At 49.6% G+C, this 16034-nt stretch overlaps 1 protein-coding gene and 1 pseudogene across 2 annotated transcripts; one reads left to right on the forward strand and one right to left on the reverse strand.

Moving 5' to 3' along the window:
* The window catches only part of LOC123090055 (uncharacterized), a 76654-nt pseudogene that overhangs the window by 42979 nt on the left and 17641 nt on the right, over nt 1-16034 (reverse strand).
* LOC123091761 (glucan endo-1,3-beta-glucosidase-like) lies at nt 4009-7733 on the forward strand. Of its 2 annotated transcripts, none has more exons than XM_044513381.1 (3): nt 4009-5175; nt 6957-7260; nt 7325-7733. In XM_044513381.1, the coding sequence occupies exons 1-3, from the start codon at nt 4120-4122 to the stop codon at nt 7531-7533; spliced, it is 1569 nt and encodes a 522-aa protein (XP_044369316.1). In that variant the 5' UTR covers nt 4009-4119; the 3' UTR covers nt 7534-7733. The 2 variants fall into 2 exon arrangements, with proteins under 2 accessions (XP_044369316.1, XP_044369315.1); XM_044513380.1 differs by having other exon boundaries at nt 4024-5175; nt 7357-7733.

Genomic DNA, 16034 nt, shown 5'->3' on the forward strand with positions numbered 1-16034 from the left:
AGGTAAATGAGCAGTGCCCCTGTGATTTTTCCTTTTTATGGGGAAGGTGCGGGCCAACTCTTTACCATTTACTGTGGGATGACGCATGCGTGCCACGCCCATCCCACGCACGACCCCCACGTCACGCACTCGACGCAGGTCGTGGGGAAGCACAACTAACAGAAAGATCGTGGCGGTTCACCTCTGCCACGCCCGCCTGCGCACTGCTTTCGGCCTGACCTAACTACGCCTTGCGCTTATGTGTGGCCCAGGCCCGGGGGCTCCTGTCGGTGTACAAAAGTATGGGTACTTCTGTACCCCTTACCTGTGCACGGACGGTTGCAGCCACGCCTACAGCAGGGCTTGGCGAAGCAGAGGAGGATGGCAGGAGGCAAGACAGGAACAAAGAATATCAAAACAGACACTCAAGGCAACAAGCAGCAAGAGGCGAGCAGGGCCACGCCCGGCAACAAGCCTTGCCGAGGCGACCTGTGAATCCCCCCCCCCTGACAAGCTCCTTGCCGGGGCAGCTTGCGAAGAGACCAGTAGGGCCACCACCCTTGGGGTTGAGAGCTCTGACACCATCGACAACGTTAAGACCAACATTTGGAGAGCACATGTCTGGTAGCATGCGGCCCCTCACAAAGATTGGTAACCCACGAGTCCACGTGGGATCGGTAGACAAAGACCCCCGGCAATCCTTGCCGGGGACGACCGCTGGGCCGCGGCCAGGCCCGCGCTCGGCAAGGTTTCGCCACTTCACCATCACTCCAGCGCAACGATAGGCATGCCAGCTAAGCAGGCGCCTGCGTGGCGGCATGCAAATCTTCGTGGAAGCTTACCATTTCTCCAACACAGCAGCTGGTTGGCCAGCGTGGCGCTGCATGCCTCGTCGGCCCGGATGCGTGGTGAGGCGAGGAGGAGCGGCGAAGGATGAGATGGCTCTGTTGCTGTCCCCAATAAAGCGAAATGACACATAGGCAACACATTAAATGAGCTTGTCCTACGTGATCGAGCGATAAGCTCGTATCACTGTAACTTGCCACCTCCTGCGTGTCACTATGGCAATCCCTTTGTGTATAAAAGGAGGCTCAAAGCGCACAGAGAGAGGATTCAGACTTTTGGACAAAGCACGCACTGTAGCTAGTTCAAAAGCTCAAGAACACACATATAACCAGACAAAGCAGGACTAGGGTATTACGCATCCTTGCGGCCCGAACCGGATAAAAATCCTCTGTGTGCTAACGGCTCGACCTGCTCTTCGTGCAACTAACCCCTCGTCGAACGTAGAAGGGATCCTTGTGACCCCATAGGTGATCGGTTTTCCTAACACTCCTTTATATACGTGGGTAGGGGGCACCCCAAAAGCACATCAATTGTTCTTTGCCGTGTGCGGTGCCCTCCTCCACAGTTTACGCCTCCGGTCATATAGCGTCGTAGTGCTTAGGCGAAGCCCTGCGCGGATCACATCATCAACACTGTCTCCATGTCGTCGTGCTGACGGAACTTTCCCTCGACCCTCTACTGGATCAAGAGTTCGAGGGACGTCATCGAGCTGAACGTGTGCTGAACACGGAGGTGTCGTACGTTCGGTACTTTGATCAGTTGGATCGTGAAGACGTTCGACTACATCAACCGCGTTAACTAATGCTTCTGCTTTGGTCTACGAGGGTACGTGGACACTTTCTCCTCCACTCATTACTATGCATCTCCTAGATAGATCTTGCGTGATCGTAGAATTTTTTTTAAAATTGCATGCTACGTTCCTCTACACAAACTCCGTGAATCTACACACACTCACCCTTCCTTTGTCCCGCTTCTATGTCGTTCGCGTGCCCCTTGCACAACGCCGATGCAATGCCGAAGAGCTCCTGCTTCTATTCGCCCGACAGGCTCTCCCACAAGGCTTTGGAGCTTGAGGCTATGGGGGTGTGGTGTAGAGAGGATATTGGGGAGCGAAAGTGGGGTGTGCATGTTCGGCTCTGACCATGTAAAAATAGTGGGTGGATGTCAGGCCAAGCAGCGAGGTGTTTAATGTCGGCAGACAGACTAATAGATGTATGGCGTCGCATGCGAGCGCCGGAGTAGGGTCCTTGCAACTGCACATGTTCAATGGAGGGAGGTGGATGGACGGATGATGTTTGAATGTGGAGAGAAGACACGTGCACCAGGATGCGACGCGGACGACGCTCTCGACCGACGCGCCGCTTCAATGCTGGCTATAGTGAAAGGTCACGTCTGCTCTGGGCCGTCATGAATATGACACTGGCGCTAGAGCGGCACTAGCCGGTTCGGACGGGAAAGGAAGAAAGTGCGAGAGAGGTTATTGGGTTGGTCTGGGGTGTCGAACGCCCCTTGTTTGCTTCTGGTTTGCGAGAAATGTGACATCTGAACTGTTTCTCGAACAAATGCGGGACTGTGTGGGATGATGAAACACGTTCGGAGAGGTTGGTCCAGACGGATGCGGTGGGTTGAGGGTCAGTGATGTCCTTAGCTCCCTTTCGTGCAGGATAGTGTGCGGTAATGCCATGAGCAGGCTTTGGAATCTCAGTTGTTAGCATCAAGCAAGTAGTTGGGGGTGTGCAAGCAAGGAAGGACGGGCTGGCCGGAAACCCCAGTAGTCCGTGGCAAGCAAAGCTGGGAGGGGAATGTTGGTGGCCGATTCCGTTGAGCTGTTGTAGCTCCCAGAAGGCGTGCGCCACTGACACAAGCAACGCGCACGCGTGGATAGGGTAGGGACGGGACGACGCGGTTCGTGCGTGAGCGTCTCTCCCTGCCGACCACACGATCTCCATCTCCGTCTCCGTGTACGTGCGCTGAATCTGCGGCTGGCGCCGGGCCGACCACGCTGGTGAGATTGAGAAGCGTCACAATCCAACCCGGTCAAACACGCACGTACTACTCGTCCTCCCCACCGTTGGCGACGCGGCAGCCAACGGTAACTGCCCCATCCACCGTCCAAATCGGTGATTATCCAAGCAATAAATAATCGATATTTTCCAGTCGGCGCGTGCCATTTTCCCATGTCCACCTCGCTTTCTTCGAGAGGAAGGAGCTGTCATCTTTGTCTCCTGAAACCACTCGGCGTGGTTCCCTTTTTATCTTCCTTCAGGCTGATCATGGTGGGAAGTAACATAGGTAGTAACATAGATGTCACATAAGCAAAAATATTAAGGTGACAAGTAGTTAATGAAGAGAGAGACAAATAAAGTAACCTAATATGTTATCATCACATAGCGCTTTTCAATACAAAATGAGTCTACAAGACAATAAATAAGCATGTGTATGTTACTACACATATAACACTTCCCACTATAAGGATAGTAACATAGAGTAGTAACGTATGCATGTTACTACTCTAAGTTACTCCCCACTATGACCAGCCTCAGGGGGTGTTTGGTTTAAAAGTCCTAGGACTTTTTCTAGTCCCTGTAGAAAAAGTCCCTCCCGTTTGGCTTCTAGAGACTTTTTAGGAACTTTTTCTAGTCTCTGTGACTAAAAAGTCCCTGAACCAAACACCCCCTCATTCTCCGGCACACCGATACGTGCACCAGCCGAATAATATTCAAAAGCTTCGAGCAGAGGCAAATCCCCACGGAAATACGCGGCCACTTGCGTTTTGCATCTTCTCCTTTCATATTCACTTTCTTCCATTCTTTAGAAAAGGCTTGGATTATTCATTCCAAACGCATGCTTTGGTTACTAGAGTACTAGTATACTACCCTCTTTCTTGCTGTTTCCTAGTACTAATTTCAACACTTTTGAGAAATGGTGCAAAAGCAAAGGAAAAAGGTAGTGTACCAGCCCCAAAAAAATAATACCATGAAAGATTTCTAAAATAAATGAAAGATAGTGAACTCGTGGGAAAATATATATGAAAATGAATGACCTAAATGTACGTATGAAAAAGACAGTGACACATGGCAGCCGCAACAAAGCCAGAAATAAAAATGCATTTAAAGCACAAGGGAATAAGAATACTGTAATGGCCAGGTAATGGCACCCACCACGCGACCTTTGTCCGTTCCTCTCCTCTCCAGTACTCCGCTCTGGAACCAGTAGTAGTATTTGAACGGAACGGAAGCCCCCGTTGCCAACTCAGATTCAAACCCGCAATCGACTCCACACTCCACCCCCGCGATGCCGCTCCTCCTCCCCCTCCTCATGCTGCTCGCCGCCGGCGCGGCGGGGGCAGAGTCGGCGACCCCCTCGCTGCACATCGGCGTCAACTACGGCGCCAACGCCGACAACCTCCCCTCCCCGACCTCCGTCGCCACCTTCCTCGCCACCAAGACCACCATCGACCGCGTCAAGCTCTTCGACGCCAACCCGGCCTTTATCTCCGCCTTCGCCGGCACGCCCATCTCCCTCGCCGTCTCCCTCCCCAACTCCGCCCTCCCCGCCCTCGCCGACAAGGCCACCGGCCTCGACGCCGCGCGGTCCTGGATCCGCGCCAACCTCTCCCCCTACGTCCCCGCCACCAACGTCACCCTCCTCCTCGCCGGCAACGAGATCCTCCTCTCCACCGACACCAACCTCATCCTCTCCCTCCTCCCCGCCATGCGCCGCCTCGCGCAGGCCCTCAAGGCCGAGGGCCTCACCGGCGTCCGCGTCACCACCCCGCATTACCTCGGCATCCTCGCCCCCTCCGACGGCATCCCCTCCAACGCCAGCTTCCGGGCGGGCTACAACACCAAGCTATTCCCGGCCATGCTGCAGTTCCACCGCGACACCGGGTCGCCCTTCATGGTGAACCCTTACCCCTACTTCAGCTACCGGCCGGAGACGCTCAACTACGCGCTCTTCCGCCCCAACAGCGGCATCTACGACCCGGCAACGAAGCTCAACTACACCAGCATGCTGGACGCCCAGATGGACGCAATCTACACCGCCATGAAGAAGCTCGGGTACGGAGACGTCGACATCGCCGTCGGGGAGGCCGGGTGGCCCACCCAGGCGGAGCCCGGGCAGATTGGCGTCGGGGTGCAGGAGGCGAGGGACTTCAACGAGGGCATGATTCGGGTGTGCAGCAGCGGCAAGGGCACGCCGCTGATGCCCAACAGGACATTCGAGACCTACCTCTTCTCCCTCTTCGACGAGAACCAGAAACCAGGGCCAATCGCCGAAAGGCACTTTGGCCTCTTCAACCCGGACTTCACGCCCGTCTACGACCTCGGACTTCTCCGGGACGGCGCGGTACGTACTGCGCTTTTCTCCCCTGATGATCCTTAATATGAACCTTTACCTGCCTGTCTTGTGTCCTTAAACTTATCAAATTGCTGGGGCATAAAATCCTTTCCTTACTAGTATAATGATAATGATTGGTTGATTGCATCGTATAATTTGTCTGGCCCTGTCTTACGATCGTGATTTTATGTTTTATTTCTTTGGGAAACGTGGCTTCAATTGTATCAGATTCAGTATTTTACTTGGGAGAAAAAAAAATACTAAGGGATGAACCCAACCCAGTAGTAACAATGAACATGCCGTGTCAACCATGGGCGGCATATGATCCGACTTGAATGCTAAGGTGGTCCTCCATTCACACTGCAACTGCATTTGTCAAAGGTGATGTATGTGTATGGACCAGCTTCTTCTGGAAACGGCTATAGCTGCTTGCTTGCGTTTCCGACTTTTGCTCCTATCCCCTGCATGATCTGCTTGCCCAAACGGCTGCCTTTCTTGACGGATCCAGTATGACAGCAGGCGTGTGTTGATAGCACTCTTGGACACGTCTGGCAGTATTTCTGGACGCGCGTGGGTGGGGTGGGACCACTGCCAAAACTCTGAGTTAGATCCATATGCACATGTTTGCTAGCTATTCGCTGCTGCTGCTGCAAATGTACCAGTAAGCTTGCACCGGACAATTCCGAGTTAACAAAATACCAGTACGTAGTATTCCCTCTCAAGATCTTATATTAGTTTACAGAGTGAGTACATGCTCATTGGAATTGGAATGGATATCAGAATAAATGGTTTAATGACTTGAATCAACTGGTACTGTTTTAAAAAGAAGAGGAAAAAAATCAACCGGTTGTCAACACTCCTGGGTTCTTTTTTCTTTTTTAATAAGGCTATGTTATAAATTTCGAATCAACACGTTAATGTGTTAATTTCATTTCTTCAAAGGAAAAGATGTAACCTTGAAACTTTTCTAACGGAGGCTACCTTAAAGCAAAGGAGATGGGGTTTAAGATTCTGGTGGTCTTGTGTCTCAAGTTTTAACTAGAAGCCGTACCTTTGGACTCGCTATCTTTTTTTTTTTTTTGAAACAGTAGACTTGCTATCTGTTGTTTACTGAGATGCCTGCCTATTGTCTAGTACTACTAGTAAATGACAGGATAGCGCATACATCTGTATGCCTGCTAGGTTCAGATAACAGATGGAGCCTTGCTTCATTTGGCGTCATCTCCTTTCCATAGCATCCAATACTCCTACGCATGCATCTGTTCTGGTTCAGCTGCATTAATGTTGTGGTGTGCATGTGGATTAGGCCCTCGTATCAAAGGAAGGAAGCGGAAGCAGCCATTAGCTGGCTGTTTTTTTCGGATGCTTAGCGAAAGTAGACCATGTGAAGGAGAGGGGGCTATCTGTATTACTAGTATTTTTTAGCATGCTGATTCGGCCTACCGGCTAGTGTGTGTCAACAATCTTAGGGAGAAAACCAATTTGAACTGGCCCTGCTTTGGACGGTGGCAGCCCAGCCCAGAGAACATGTGCTTCGTTGTCAAAGCACCACTAGCCTGCACAGCCTTCCAGTACGGCTGTCTAAAGTATTACTAGCATAACTCAGTTCAGAGTCTGAATTATTATTTTTGAATTAAATCTGAATTATTTAGTATAACTCAGTTGAGAATCTAAAGTATGGCCGTCAGTTGTACTTGCTGTTTATTTATCCTGGCAGTTATGATGCTTAGATTCGTAGCTCCTGTGCTGTTACCTGACTTACCAGGTGTCTTGTGTTGTTTGCATTGCAGTCTGTGGCTCCAACCCCTTCGCCAAATCCATCGCCCAATCCGAGCCCCAAGCCCTCGCCGTCGGGAGGCGGGAAGTGGTGCGTCGCCAAGGACGGCGCCAACGGGACGGACCTGCAGAACAACATCAACTATGCCTGCGGCTTCGTAGACTGCAAGCCCATACAGAGCGGCGGCGCGTGCTTCAGCCCCAACAGCTTGCAGTCTCATGCCTCGTACGTGATGAACGCCTACTACCAGGCCAACGGCCACACCGACTTGGCGTGCGACTTCAAGGGCACCGGCGTCGTCACCTCCAGCGACCCCAGTAAGCCCATATACTAACAGTCTGTGACGTTTCTGAACCTGGCTGCGTGTACGTAGCAGCGGAGGAGCTGATGATGCCACCCTTGCTGTGTTGCAGGTTACGGGGGTTGCAAGTACGTCTCCTGACGGTACGCAGCAAGCCACGGCAGTACGAGGGCAGGGGGCCCAGCCTCCAGCCCACTACCATCTCCAGCTCGGAGCCGCGGTGGCGGCAGCGACGCAGGACTGCTCATACTGCCGGGCTTGCGCCATATTCTTCTATACTCGTGTCTGACAGCCATGCTGCTTCTTCCTTTCTAGTCATATAAATATCAATCATCGCCTCTTAGCTTAGCGCAGACAGGCGGCTGTAGCGTGATGTTGAGCCGTATTGCATTGCACCGCATTAATTTATTTTTCGTTACCTTCTGCGCTTGTCATTGCATTCCATGCAGAAAATACAAGAAACAAAAAGAGCAAGCCTTGCTGTGTCTCTGTGCTTTGTGGTCATTTTTCTCCTTTGAATCCTAGAATCTACATACAGAACATGACCCATCCTCAAAGCCAGGCCTTAGGTTGACTCCAACAGGGCGACCCATTTGATCCGCTTGTGTCTGTTTGGATTCGTGTCGACGACAAGAAACACGTGGCGACGCAAGCTGACGGTTGTCCGATTTTTCGTTTGCCAGGACTCATTTCTGGCCCAAATTTAGACTGAGTTTGCATCCGCGCGGATGCCCTCGACGCCCTCTCCTTGTCCTCGCCCGCCCGTATGTGGCACTAGCATGCCATCACCATCTCTCCTAATTCGCTCTCAAACCTTTCCGCGCTCCTGCCATGGCCGACATGCCCGACCCCGCCACCGCCCCCTTCCCGGTCATGGCCGCCCACGCCATGGTCCCGAGGAATCCGAAGAAGGTGCACACCTCGAAGGAAAGGGATGCCTAGAGCAAGGACGTGGAGAAAAAAGAAGCCGCCGCCGTAGGCGCTTCGGCCCAGGTCGCTGCTGCGGAGAGCGTTGCCCTCATCGCCAAGGCCACGCAACAGGTCCTCCTGTCAGGGTACCAAGAGCCGACCCTTCTCGTCGGCACCGCTGCCGCCAACACGGGCTCATCGGTTGCAAGCCCGCCCAGGCTTTCGGAATCGTCGCGCCTGTCAACAATGCCGCCGGCATACGGGTGGCTTCCTAGACATGACCCGGATGTGTCCTGCTTTTCCATGTCACCTCGGGACCTCTCGTCGAAAATGCACGACTTCATGTCGGCCGTCCCCGTGGTGCCTGCCCTTGATCTCAACGCCACACCGATAGCCAGCCAATCCACCGGGACGCAAAGGGTGCGCCCATGGGCGATCCCCATTGACAACTTTCCTGACGCCTCCTTCCTATTCGATGGTATGCCAACACCGACGCCGGATAACACGACGTACTACAACAATTTCATCAGAGAGATGATCTATGAGGGTGGCCAAGAGTATGATGCCGACAAGACTCAAAGCCATGACAGCCGCTGCCAAGACACCCAGGACCACCAAGGCCAAGAAGGACTCGACATCGAGGATGAACATTGTTTAAGAGGAGCTACTTATCAAGCCAATGCACAAAAGAGGCGACAAAGTGTGAGGGCGGGAGCTACACAAAGGATGATGGCAAGTTAATTTGCGAACTTGGATGGCAATTGGACAAGATCCCAAATCCGACACCGAGCAAAATGGAACAACATTTTGGAAGAGGGTCCATACATACTTCCGTGAACGTAGGAGGTTTGTGTCCTACAAATTTGAGAGTGACATGACCGACGTGTGACTCCAAAAGAGGCGGGCTTTCATCCAATTGGAGTGCAACAAGTTTTATGCCTCTCATGAGAATATCTCTGGCTGGACCGTGAGCGTTCTTGACATCAAAGACATGGTATACAATTCCTTCCCTTGTTCATATGAGCTTTATGCCATGTCGTCCTTCTGTGCATATGAATGTATCTTGTTGGTTTGAACTCCATATGTAGGTGTTTCAAGCTTTAGAAATCTTCAAGGTCGAACATTCAGGCAAGCCATTCACATTTACCCATTGCTGGACCATGATTTGCGAGTGCCAAAAGATTAAGGAGACATATGCGTCCTAAAAGAAAGGTGAGGGACTTCATTGGTCGTTGAGCCAAGTGAAAGTGAGAAGCGGTCGAGAGGGAAGACCAATTCCAAGGTGATTCGACACTTGCCTTCAATAAACTTTAAAGCGGACCCAAAGGAGATGGCAATTGAGAAGAGGGAAGAGAGGAAGTGCCTAGAGAAGGAGGAGGCAAGGAAGGCTCAAGATTGGTGAGACCAATGCCCGGTCACGAGCAAACGAGATAAAGCTTGCCCTAATCATGAAGAAAGTGGAGATCATGGCGGCCGACATGTGCAAGACCCCAAGAAGAAGGGTTTGGTTCGAGACAAAGCAGAAGGAGATGCTCGAGCTAGATGCGTGATCATGTTTGGCCAAGATGCATGAACTACAACCTAGACACGATTATTTTGTTACCGACATGAATTCTATCTTTATTTTGCAGTAGATGCAAAAACTATGATGGAGATGTGATTGTTTTGTATCCTGGCATGAATTCTAGCTTTAAATGTGCAATCTAGCTATGTTTTCATGATCAAAATATGTTTGTTTGAAAAAAACCCAGCCAGACATACCAAATAGACCAGTCGGTTGGGCGCATTGCGCAGATTGGCACGGATAAAAGCGGCCGCGGCCTCTACAGCCGACCCAAACAAAGAAAAAATAGACAAATTCCGCGTCCATTTGCATCGGCGCGTTGAAGTTGGCCTCAAGGCCGACACGACACAAACCTTTTAACACGGATCTTCATCAAAATCTATTAACATGAATGTATTTTTAAAAATCTTGATGCGAGAAATCCAAGTGAAAACGATTTGTAACTTGGACGCACGGTTCAAGAGATCAAACGTTTTGAGAAAACACGAATCTATGAAAAAGGAAACTCCCTAGTTGTGTGTCATTTGTCAACGTGGGAGAAGACGGGGAGTGACCTTTGCAAAGCATATAGCCTTTAATTAGTGATTTTGGTGTTGAATGGTTTTTTCTTAACACAAGCCGGCCTGTAGCCGTGGCATGCCAAACCGCCCTTTTTAAGTCGCTTGCCAGGATGCTTCTTGAGCCTAGGCCTTCGGGCAAGCTGCGTGTTAGGTCTATTTATAGGCGGGTCGTGTCGTGCTTGTGCCGGTCTAAGTTTGCTCACTCGTTGTCACAATCAAACCTAGCCACATAGATCACGTCGACCATTAGCACGTCATGGACCTGGCACGGGACACGACATATGTGAGGCCATGCCGGGCCACAAAGCCAAACCCGCATGCCGGCATGAAACAACCATTTGTTTATTTATTGTTTGTTCAAAAAATATTTCTGATGTATAAGCCCAAAATAGCTAAGTTGACCAAAAACAAACAATCCATACGGGATAAATGAGAAAAAAACTAATATGTCGGTGCATGGACCTACCACCATGGAGTGTTTGAAAAAAAACTACCACGTTAGGGGTTACTGTTCCACAGAATTACCACTTTCAAAAAAATGACTGATAACTATTGAAAATTTCAATTTTTGTGACAAAAAACTACCAAGCCGTGTTGATCGTCGTTTTAGCCAGTTTAACCGCTTTCCTGACATGGTTGGCCCACATGGCAGGCCGACGCATGCCCTAACGGCTAACGGTGCCCTACTCGGGGCTGTTAGTGCCCGGCCCGGTCGGAACCAGCCAGGGCTAGGTCAAAACGGCCGACCGACTCACTCACTCCTCTCCCCAGCTCGCTCTCTTCTTCGTCTATTTCCTCTTCTTTCTCACCTTCGGCGACTGTGACGCGGCAGCGCGAGCATGCCTTCCTGGCCCAACAGCAACGAGTCATCCGACGATGACGAGTACAACAACATGCAGATGGAGTATTTTGTAAGTCAGCTCACTCTGTTCTCTCCTATGCTAGGGGTTAGGGTTATTGCTTGAAGATTCTCTTGATTTCTTCCATGTTAGTTCTTATGTGTGAGCTGTTGTGGCTGATATATATGGGGTTGGTACTGCTGCAAACTCCTGACACGGTGATAGATCCAAGTTTCTGCGGGCTTGTGGTTGAATCTGATCATAACCGCATCCTGCACAGGCAGAGACCAGGCAGGTTTGTGGCATTTGAAGGGACTGACACTGGAAGGAGATTCATTGGATGTGCTACTACGGTAAGAGCAAAAAATAGTTGTGTTCATGTGTAGATTTATTTGGTGGTACATAGTGCAAACAACATTGATATTCTTGTTGTTTCAATATCTGATAACTGAAAACTGAAGTATAGAGCTGGTGTGGTGTTCATGTGTTAGCTAAATCTTTGATAGGAACTGAATCTAGGAAGCACCTAAAATTGGTCTAACTGAATTTGTTTGTTACTGCATTGATACAAACATTGATATGTATGTATGAATTATGTAACTGAATTTGACTGGATTTAGTTAGTATTAATATGTCACTGAATTTTCAGGATGGTGTGCTGTGGTGTTCTGGAGTGGGTAGATGCCCCTTGGCCAGTAATTCTGCAAATGTGTTTAACCAAGTTGTGGGATATGTATCATGAGGAGAACCTTGGTAGAGTCCACGACAAAGATGCTTATAGGATAGAGGTTGCAAAACTAAAGGAGCTGGATTCTCTTGGCAATCAGTACAGTCAGCTTGTGGATGATGTATCCAAGTTGTTTGATTACCAGGATGGGCAGAAATCCCATGACATGGATTACACAAGCTAGGCAATCAATGAACTTAAGGAGGAGAAGCATCAGCTTGAGGAGCAGACAAAGATTGAGGTTCAAATGGAGAAGCTTAAGCTCATGAAAGAATAGAGGTGCATCCTGCAGAGTCAAGCTGATATCATTCAAAACACCAGGAAGGCCATGAAGGAGATACAAGTGGAGAGAGACCTCCTTAAAGAAGAGAAGAAGAAGCCAGAGCAAGTCATTTCTGAGCTCCTGAAGGCTGGTGATGGGTGCAAGGAAAAGCTGGAGCGACATAGCGGTGGTCTGCCCACTGCTGCTTCTGCCCAGCATCGCCGGGGTCGGCCTCCTTCATTGCCCATAGGAGCATGTCGATGGACATGATCACCTTACCTGGGTTTCCATAGCGTTGCTCCATGTGCTACTTCTCCTTACTAGTCGCCTTCTTCCTCACTTCCTTTGCTGCATCTACCAGCCCAAGAACGTTGGTGTACCTAATGGCAACCTTCATGTAGTCGAGGAAGAGTTCTTGGTCGCCGCGTGTTGAACCAAGAAGCATGGCAACCCATCCCTTGCTAGTTGGGAATGGGTTTAGCCATGGGTCTGGGGAAGAGGAAGAACCAACCATGGTTGGAGCTAGGGAGAGGAATAGTTGTGACTGGGGTCTTGGAGATATGGAGTGCGACAGAAGTGAGGTGGATAGGTGTTGGAGTAGTAGTTAAGTGGAGGTGTTGTGTGGTAGTGGAGAAGTAATAGTGAGGAGTGATGAGATTTGACTACTCTGTACGGGTGGTAGATGTGCCGTAGTTAATGGTCACAGTGTCAGTGTGTTGAAACTTGTGATAATTTGTTGCCATTTCTCATCAGGAAAGTTAGGTTGGAATGGAACCAAACATTCAAAAATTTCTCAAATATTTACACAGATTCATAAACTTAAACCAGATTCCAAACATTTAGAAACATTTAGGAACACTTAGATAGCATAATCCTTAACCAGATTCAGACATTGATTGAAGCAAACAAGCATCAAAATGCATAAAACATAGATAGTTCCAACTGATTTAAGCAAACTTAGTACTAATACAGTAGCATGTACACTTCAGTTGCTGCTCCATCTCCATTGTTGCATGCTCACTCACTCTGCAGACAATGAAGACGATGCTCTGAACATTCAGAAGTAACAACAATAAGTGCATGCAAATGCAGTATAAATGATGAAATAAGTTCAGAGACATACATTCTTAAACAGTAACATAAAACACTAAACATGATGCAGAGAACTAATCCTCTCTTCCTTCGAACGCAGCCAACATCTAAGTCCATCGAGTCCTTGTCACTTGCAATCGATGGAAGCTTGCCCTATCTCTTGTCCACCAGATGACAAGGTCATCCATGATGTGAGTTCCTTCTAGGAACGCCTCCTTGAACTACTTGACATCGTTGGAGTTGCGTTCTGCCATAATACTATCAGCCAGCCTCTGGCATCGCTCCTATGACTGTGCTCTGCGATTGGCCCTCGTAGCAGCCCCTCCGGCCTAGCAACCTCCTCATGCCAGTGCGGACGAGAGAGTCGGTCATGGGCGCGGACAATAAGTCAATCGTGTGTGTTGATGTAGCGGGGGTGGCAACCTTGCGCAGAACGAGCGCTAGTGCAAAAATAATATTTGCTCACGCCCCTTTTGCAACACTTTTGTAATGAATGATGGTCCTGCGAAAAAATATCACGAACCAGAGTAATCGGTTTTTGACGAAAATAATATGTGCTAATAAAACAGATTGAGATGGGTATCACCTGAAATTTTTTGTCGGATGATCACGGATGCTGGTGTGGATAATGTTGGACGTGCTCGAATCAAAAATAGCCGGACAGATGCACATCTAATGTAACACTAGCACCCACATGGTTCTTCCTTTGTCTTTTGCCCTCTTTTTTAAACCGTGCAAGTAGCAGCAGCAGTACTTTCAACTAGCACTCATGACTGTTGTGACCTTTGCTGGTTCTTCTGTTAGCAAGAAAATCAAATGCCATCTACGGCCGCACCGCCGGTGTTTTCCTAAAGAAACTCAGTTTGTCTCTATTGTTAAGAGCAAGCAAGTCAATGAAGGAGAACAGCGAAACGAAGCCGTGAGGGCAAGCCAGCGAAGAAAAAACAAGGCCATTGCGGTTCAAAGCGGCTCACAGCACTGCAGGTAGGCCGGGTCGAAGACGGCCGTTGGAGGTAGCGGTTCGGAGGCCGAACAACGACTTGCGGCGCAGGAACCGACAGCGGAGGCCGGCCACGAAACCGCAGCGACGAGATCTGCTCGAGGTGGGCAGTAGCGACATGAAGTGGGTCCCTGGCCATAGTGGCAGCTCAAGGTGACTTGCCGGCGGCGCAAGCGGAGGTCGATGAGGCAGGGCCGACTTGCAGCAGGGGTGGCCCAGCGCGGTGGCTCGCACAGAGGTGAGGACATGGCGCTCGAGGTCAGTGGCGATGGCAACGACAGTTGCTTGGCGGGTCAAACGCGGACGTCTTGAGTAGTGCTATGGCAAAGGCGAAGGTAGGCGGGCCCGCGGGGGCGGCTCCAGGTGATTCAGAGCAGCAGCTTGGCACCCATGGCGGTGCCGCCGGCGGCTTTGCAGGTGAGAGGGCCATGGCAGAGGCGGCTCATGCCGCAACGGCGGGTTGAGGTGTGGCAGTGCAAGACGGCAGCAGCGGCGGTTGACGGAGGTCCAGAGGCTGTAAGATTTGTTAGGAAGCGTCAAACCCTTTGCTCGGGCCGCATGTGTATTCATAGAAGGATTCCCGTGGCTTACAAGGTTTGGAATATCGCTAGGATTCTTCCAGAGTACGTCGAGAGAGATATGACTTGAGGAGGAAGACTAGAACAGAAGAAGAGATAGAATCAGAAAACAATTTAAATAGCTACCTCTATGAACTCTATTCTAACATCCTCCCTCAATCTAAACCTATGAAAATTTCTCTAGGTTTAGATTGTACTTGTACTCATTCAACCTCCTCGTAGTAAGTGGTTTGGTGAAGCCATCAGCAAGTTGGTCTCCTGTGGGAATAAACTTGATGTCAAGTAGCTTTCGTGCTACTCTTTCTCTCACAAAATGAAAATCAACCTCTATGTGTTTTGTACATGCATGGAACACATGATTTGCTGAAAGGTAAGTTGCACCAATATTGTCACACCATAACCTTGCAGCTTGTGGAGTCTTGATTCCCAACTCATACAAAAGAGTCGGAATCCACATAACTTCGGCAGTTGCATTGGCAAGAGCTTTGTATTCTGCCTCAGTACTTGACCTTGACACAGTAGCTTGTTTCCTTGCACTCCATGACACGAGGTTTGATCCTAGAAATACAGCAAAACCACCTGTTGACCTTCTATCATCAGGACACCCTGCCCAGTCAGCATCTGAATATGCACTAACTAGCATGGATGGTGATTTAACAATCTTGATTCCAAGTCCCATTGTAAACTTTAGATACCTCAGAATTCTCTTTACTGCAGTCCAATGAACTGTACTTGGTGCATGCAAAAACTGACACACTTTGTTGAGAGAATATGAAATATCAGGCCTAGTCAACGTTAAATATTGTAGAGCACCAACAACACTCCTATAGTTTGTTGCATCACTCGGTCCAAGTAATTCACCTCCTTCAACTGTAAGTTTTTCAGAAGTGGAAAGTGGTGTACTTACTGGTTTGCAATGTTCCAGTCCTACCCTCTTTAGAATATCTGTGGTGTATTTCTCTTGTGTAAGAAGTATTCCATCCTTGATCTTTTTTACCTCTATACCAAGAAAATAATGAAGATCACCCAAATCTTTGAGTGCAAACTCCACATTAAGATCACGGAGCAGACAGGTAGTGGCCTCTGTGTTGAAATATATTGCCCACCTCCCTCCATCAGTTCGGACTTTTGGATGAGTTGGCTGGAGCATGAATTCAATATGGTATCAGAGCCAAGAGGTCTTGAGTTCAAGACCCTGCCAACGCAGTATTAAAAATAACAATTCTGCGGCCTACATTGATCCCACGTCTAAGGACTAA

This window comes from Triticum aestivum, chromosome 4B (genome assembly GCF_018294505.1).
Source record: "Triticum aestivum cultivar Chinese Spring chromosome 4B, IWGSC CS RefSeq v2.1, whole genome shotgun sequence".
Taxonomy (NCBI): domain Eukaryota; kingdom Viridiplantae; phylum Streptophyta; class Magnoliopsida; order Poales; family Poaceae; genus Triticum; species Triticum aestivum.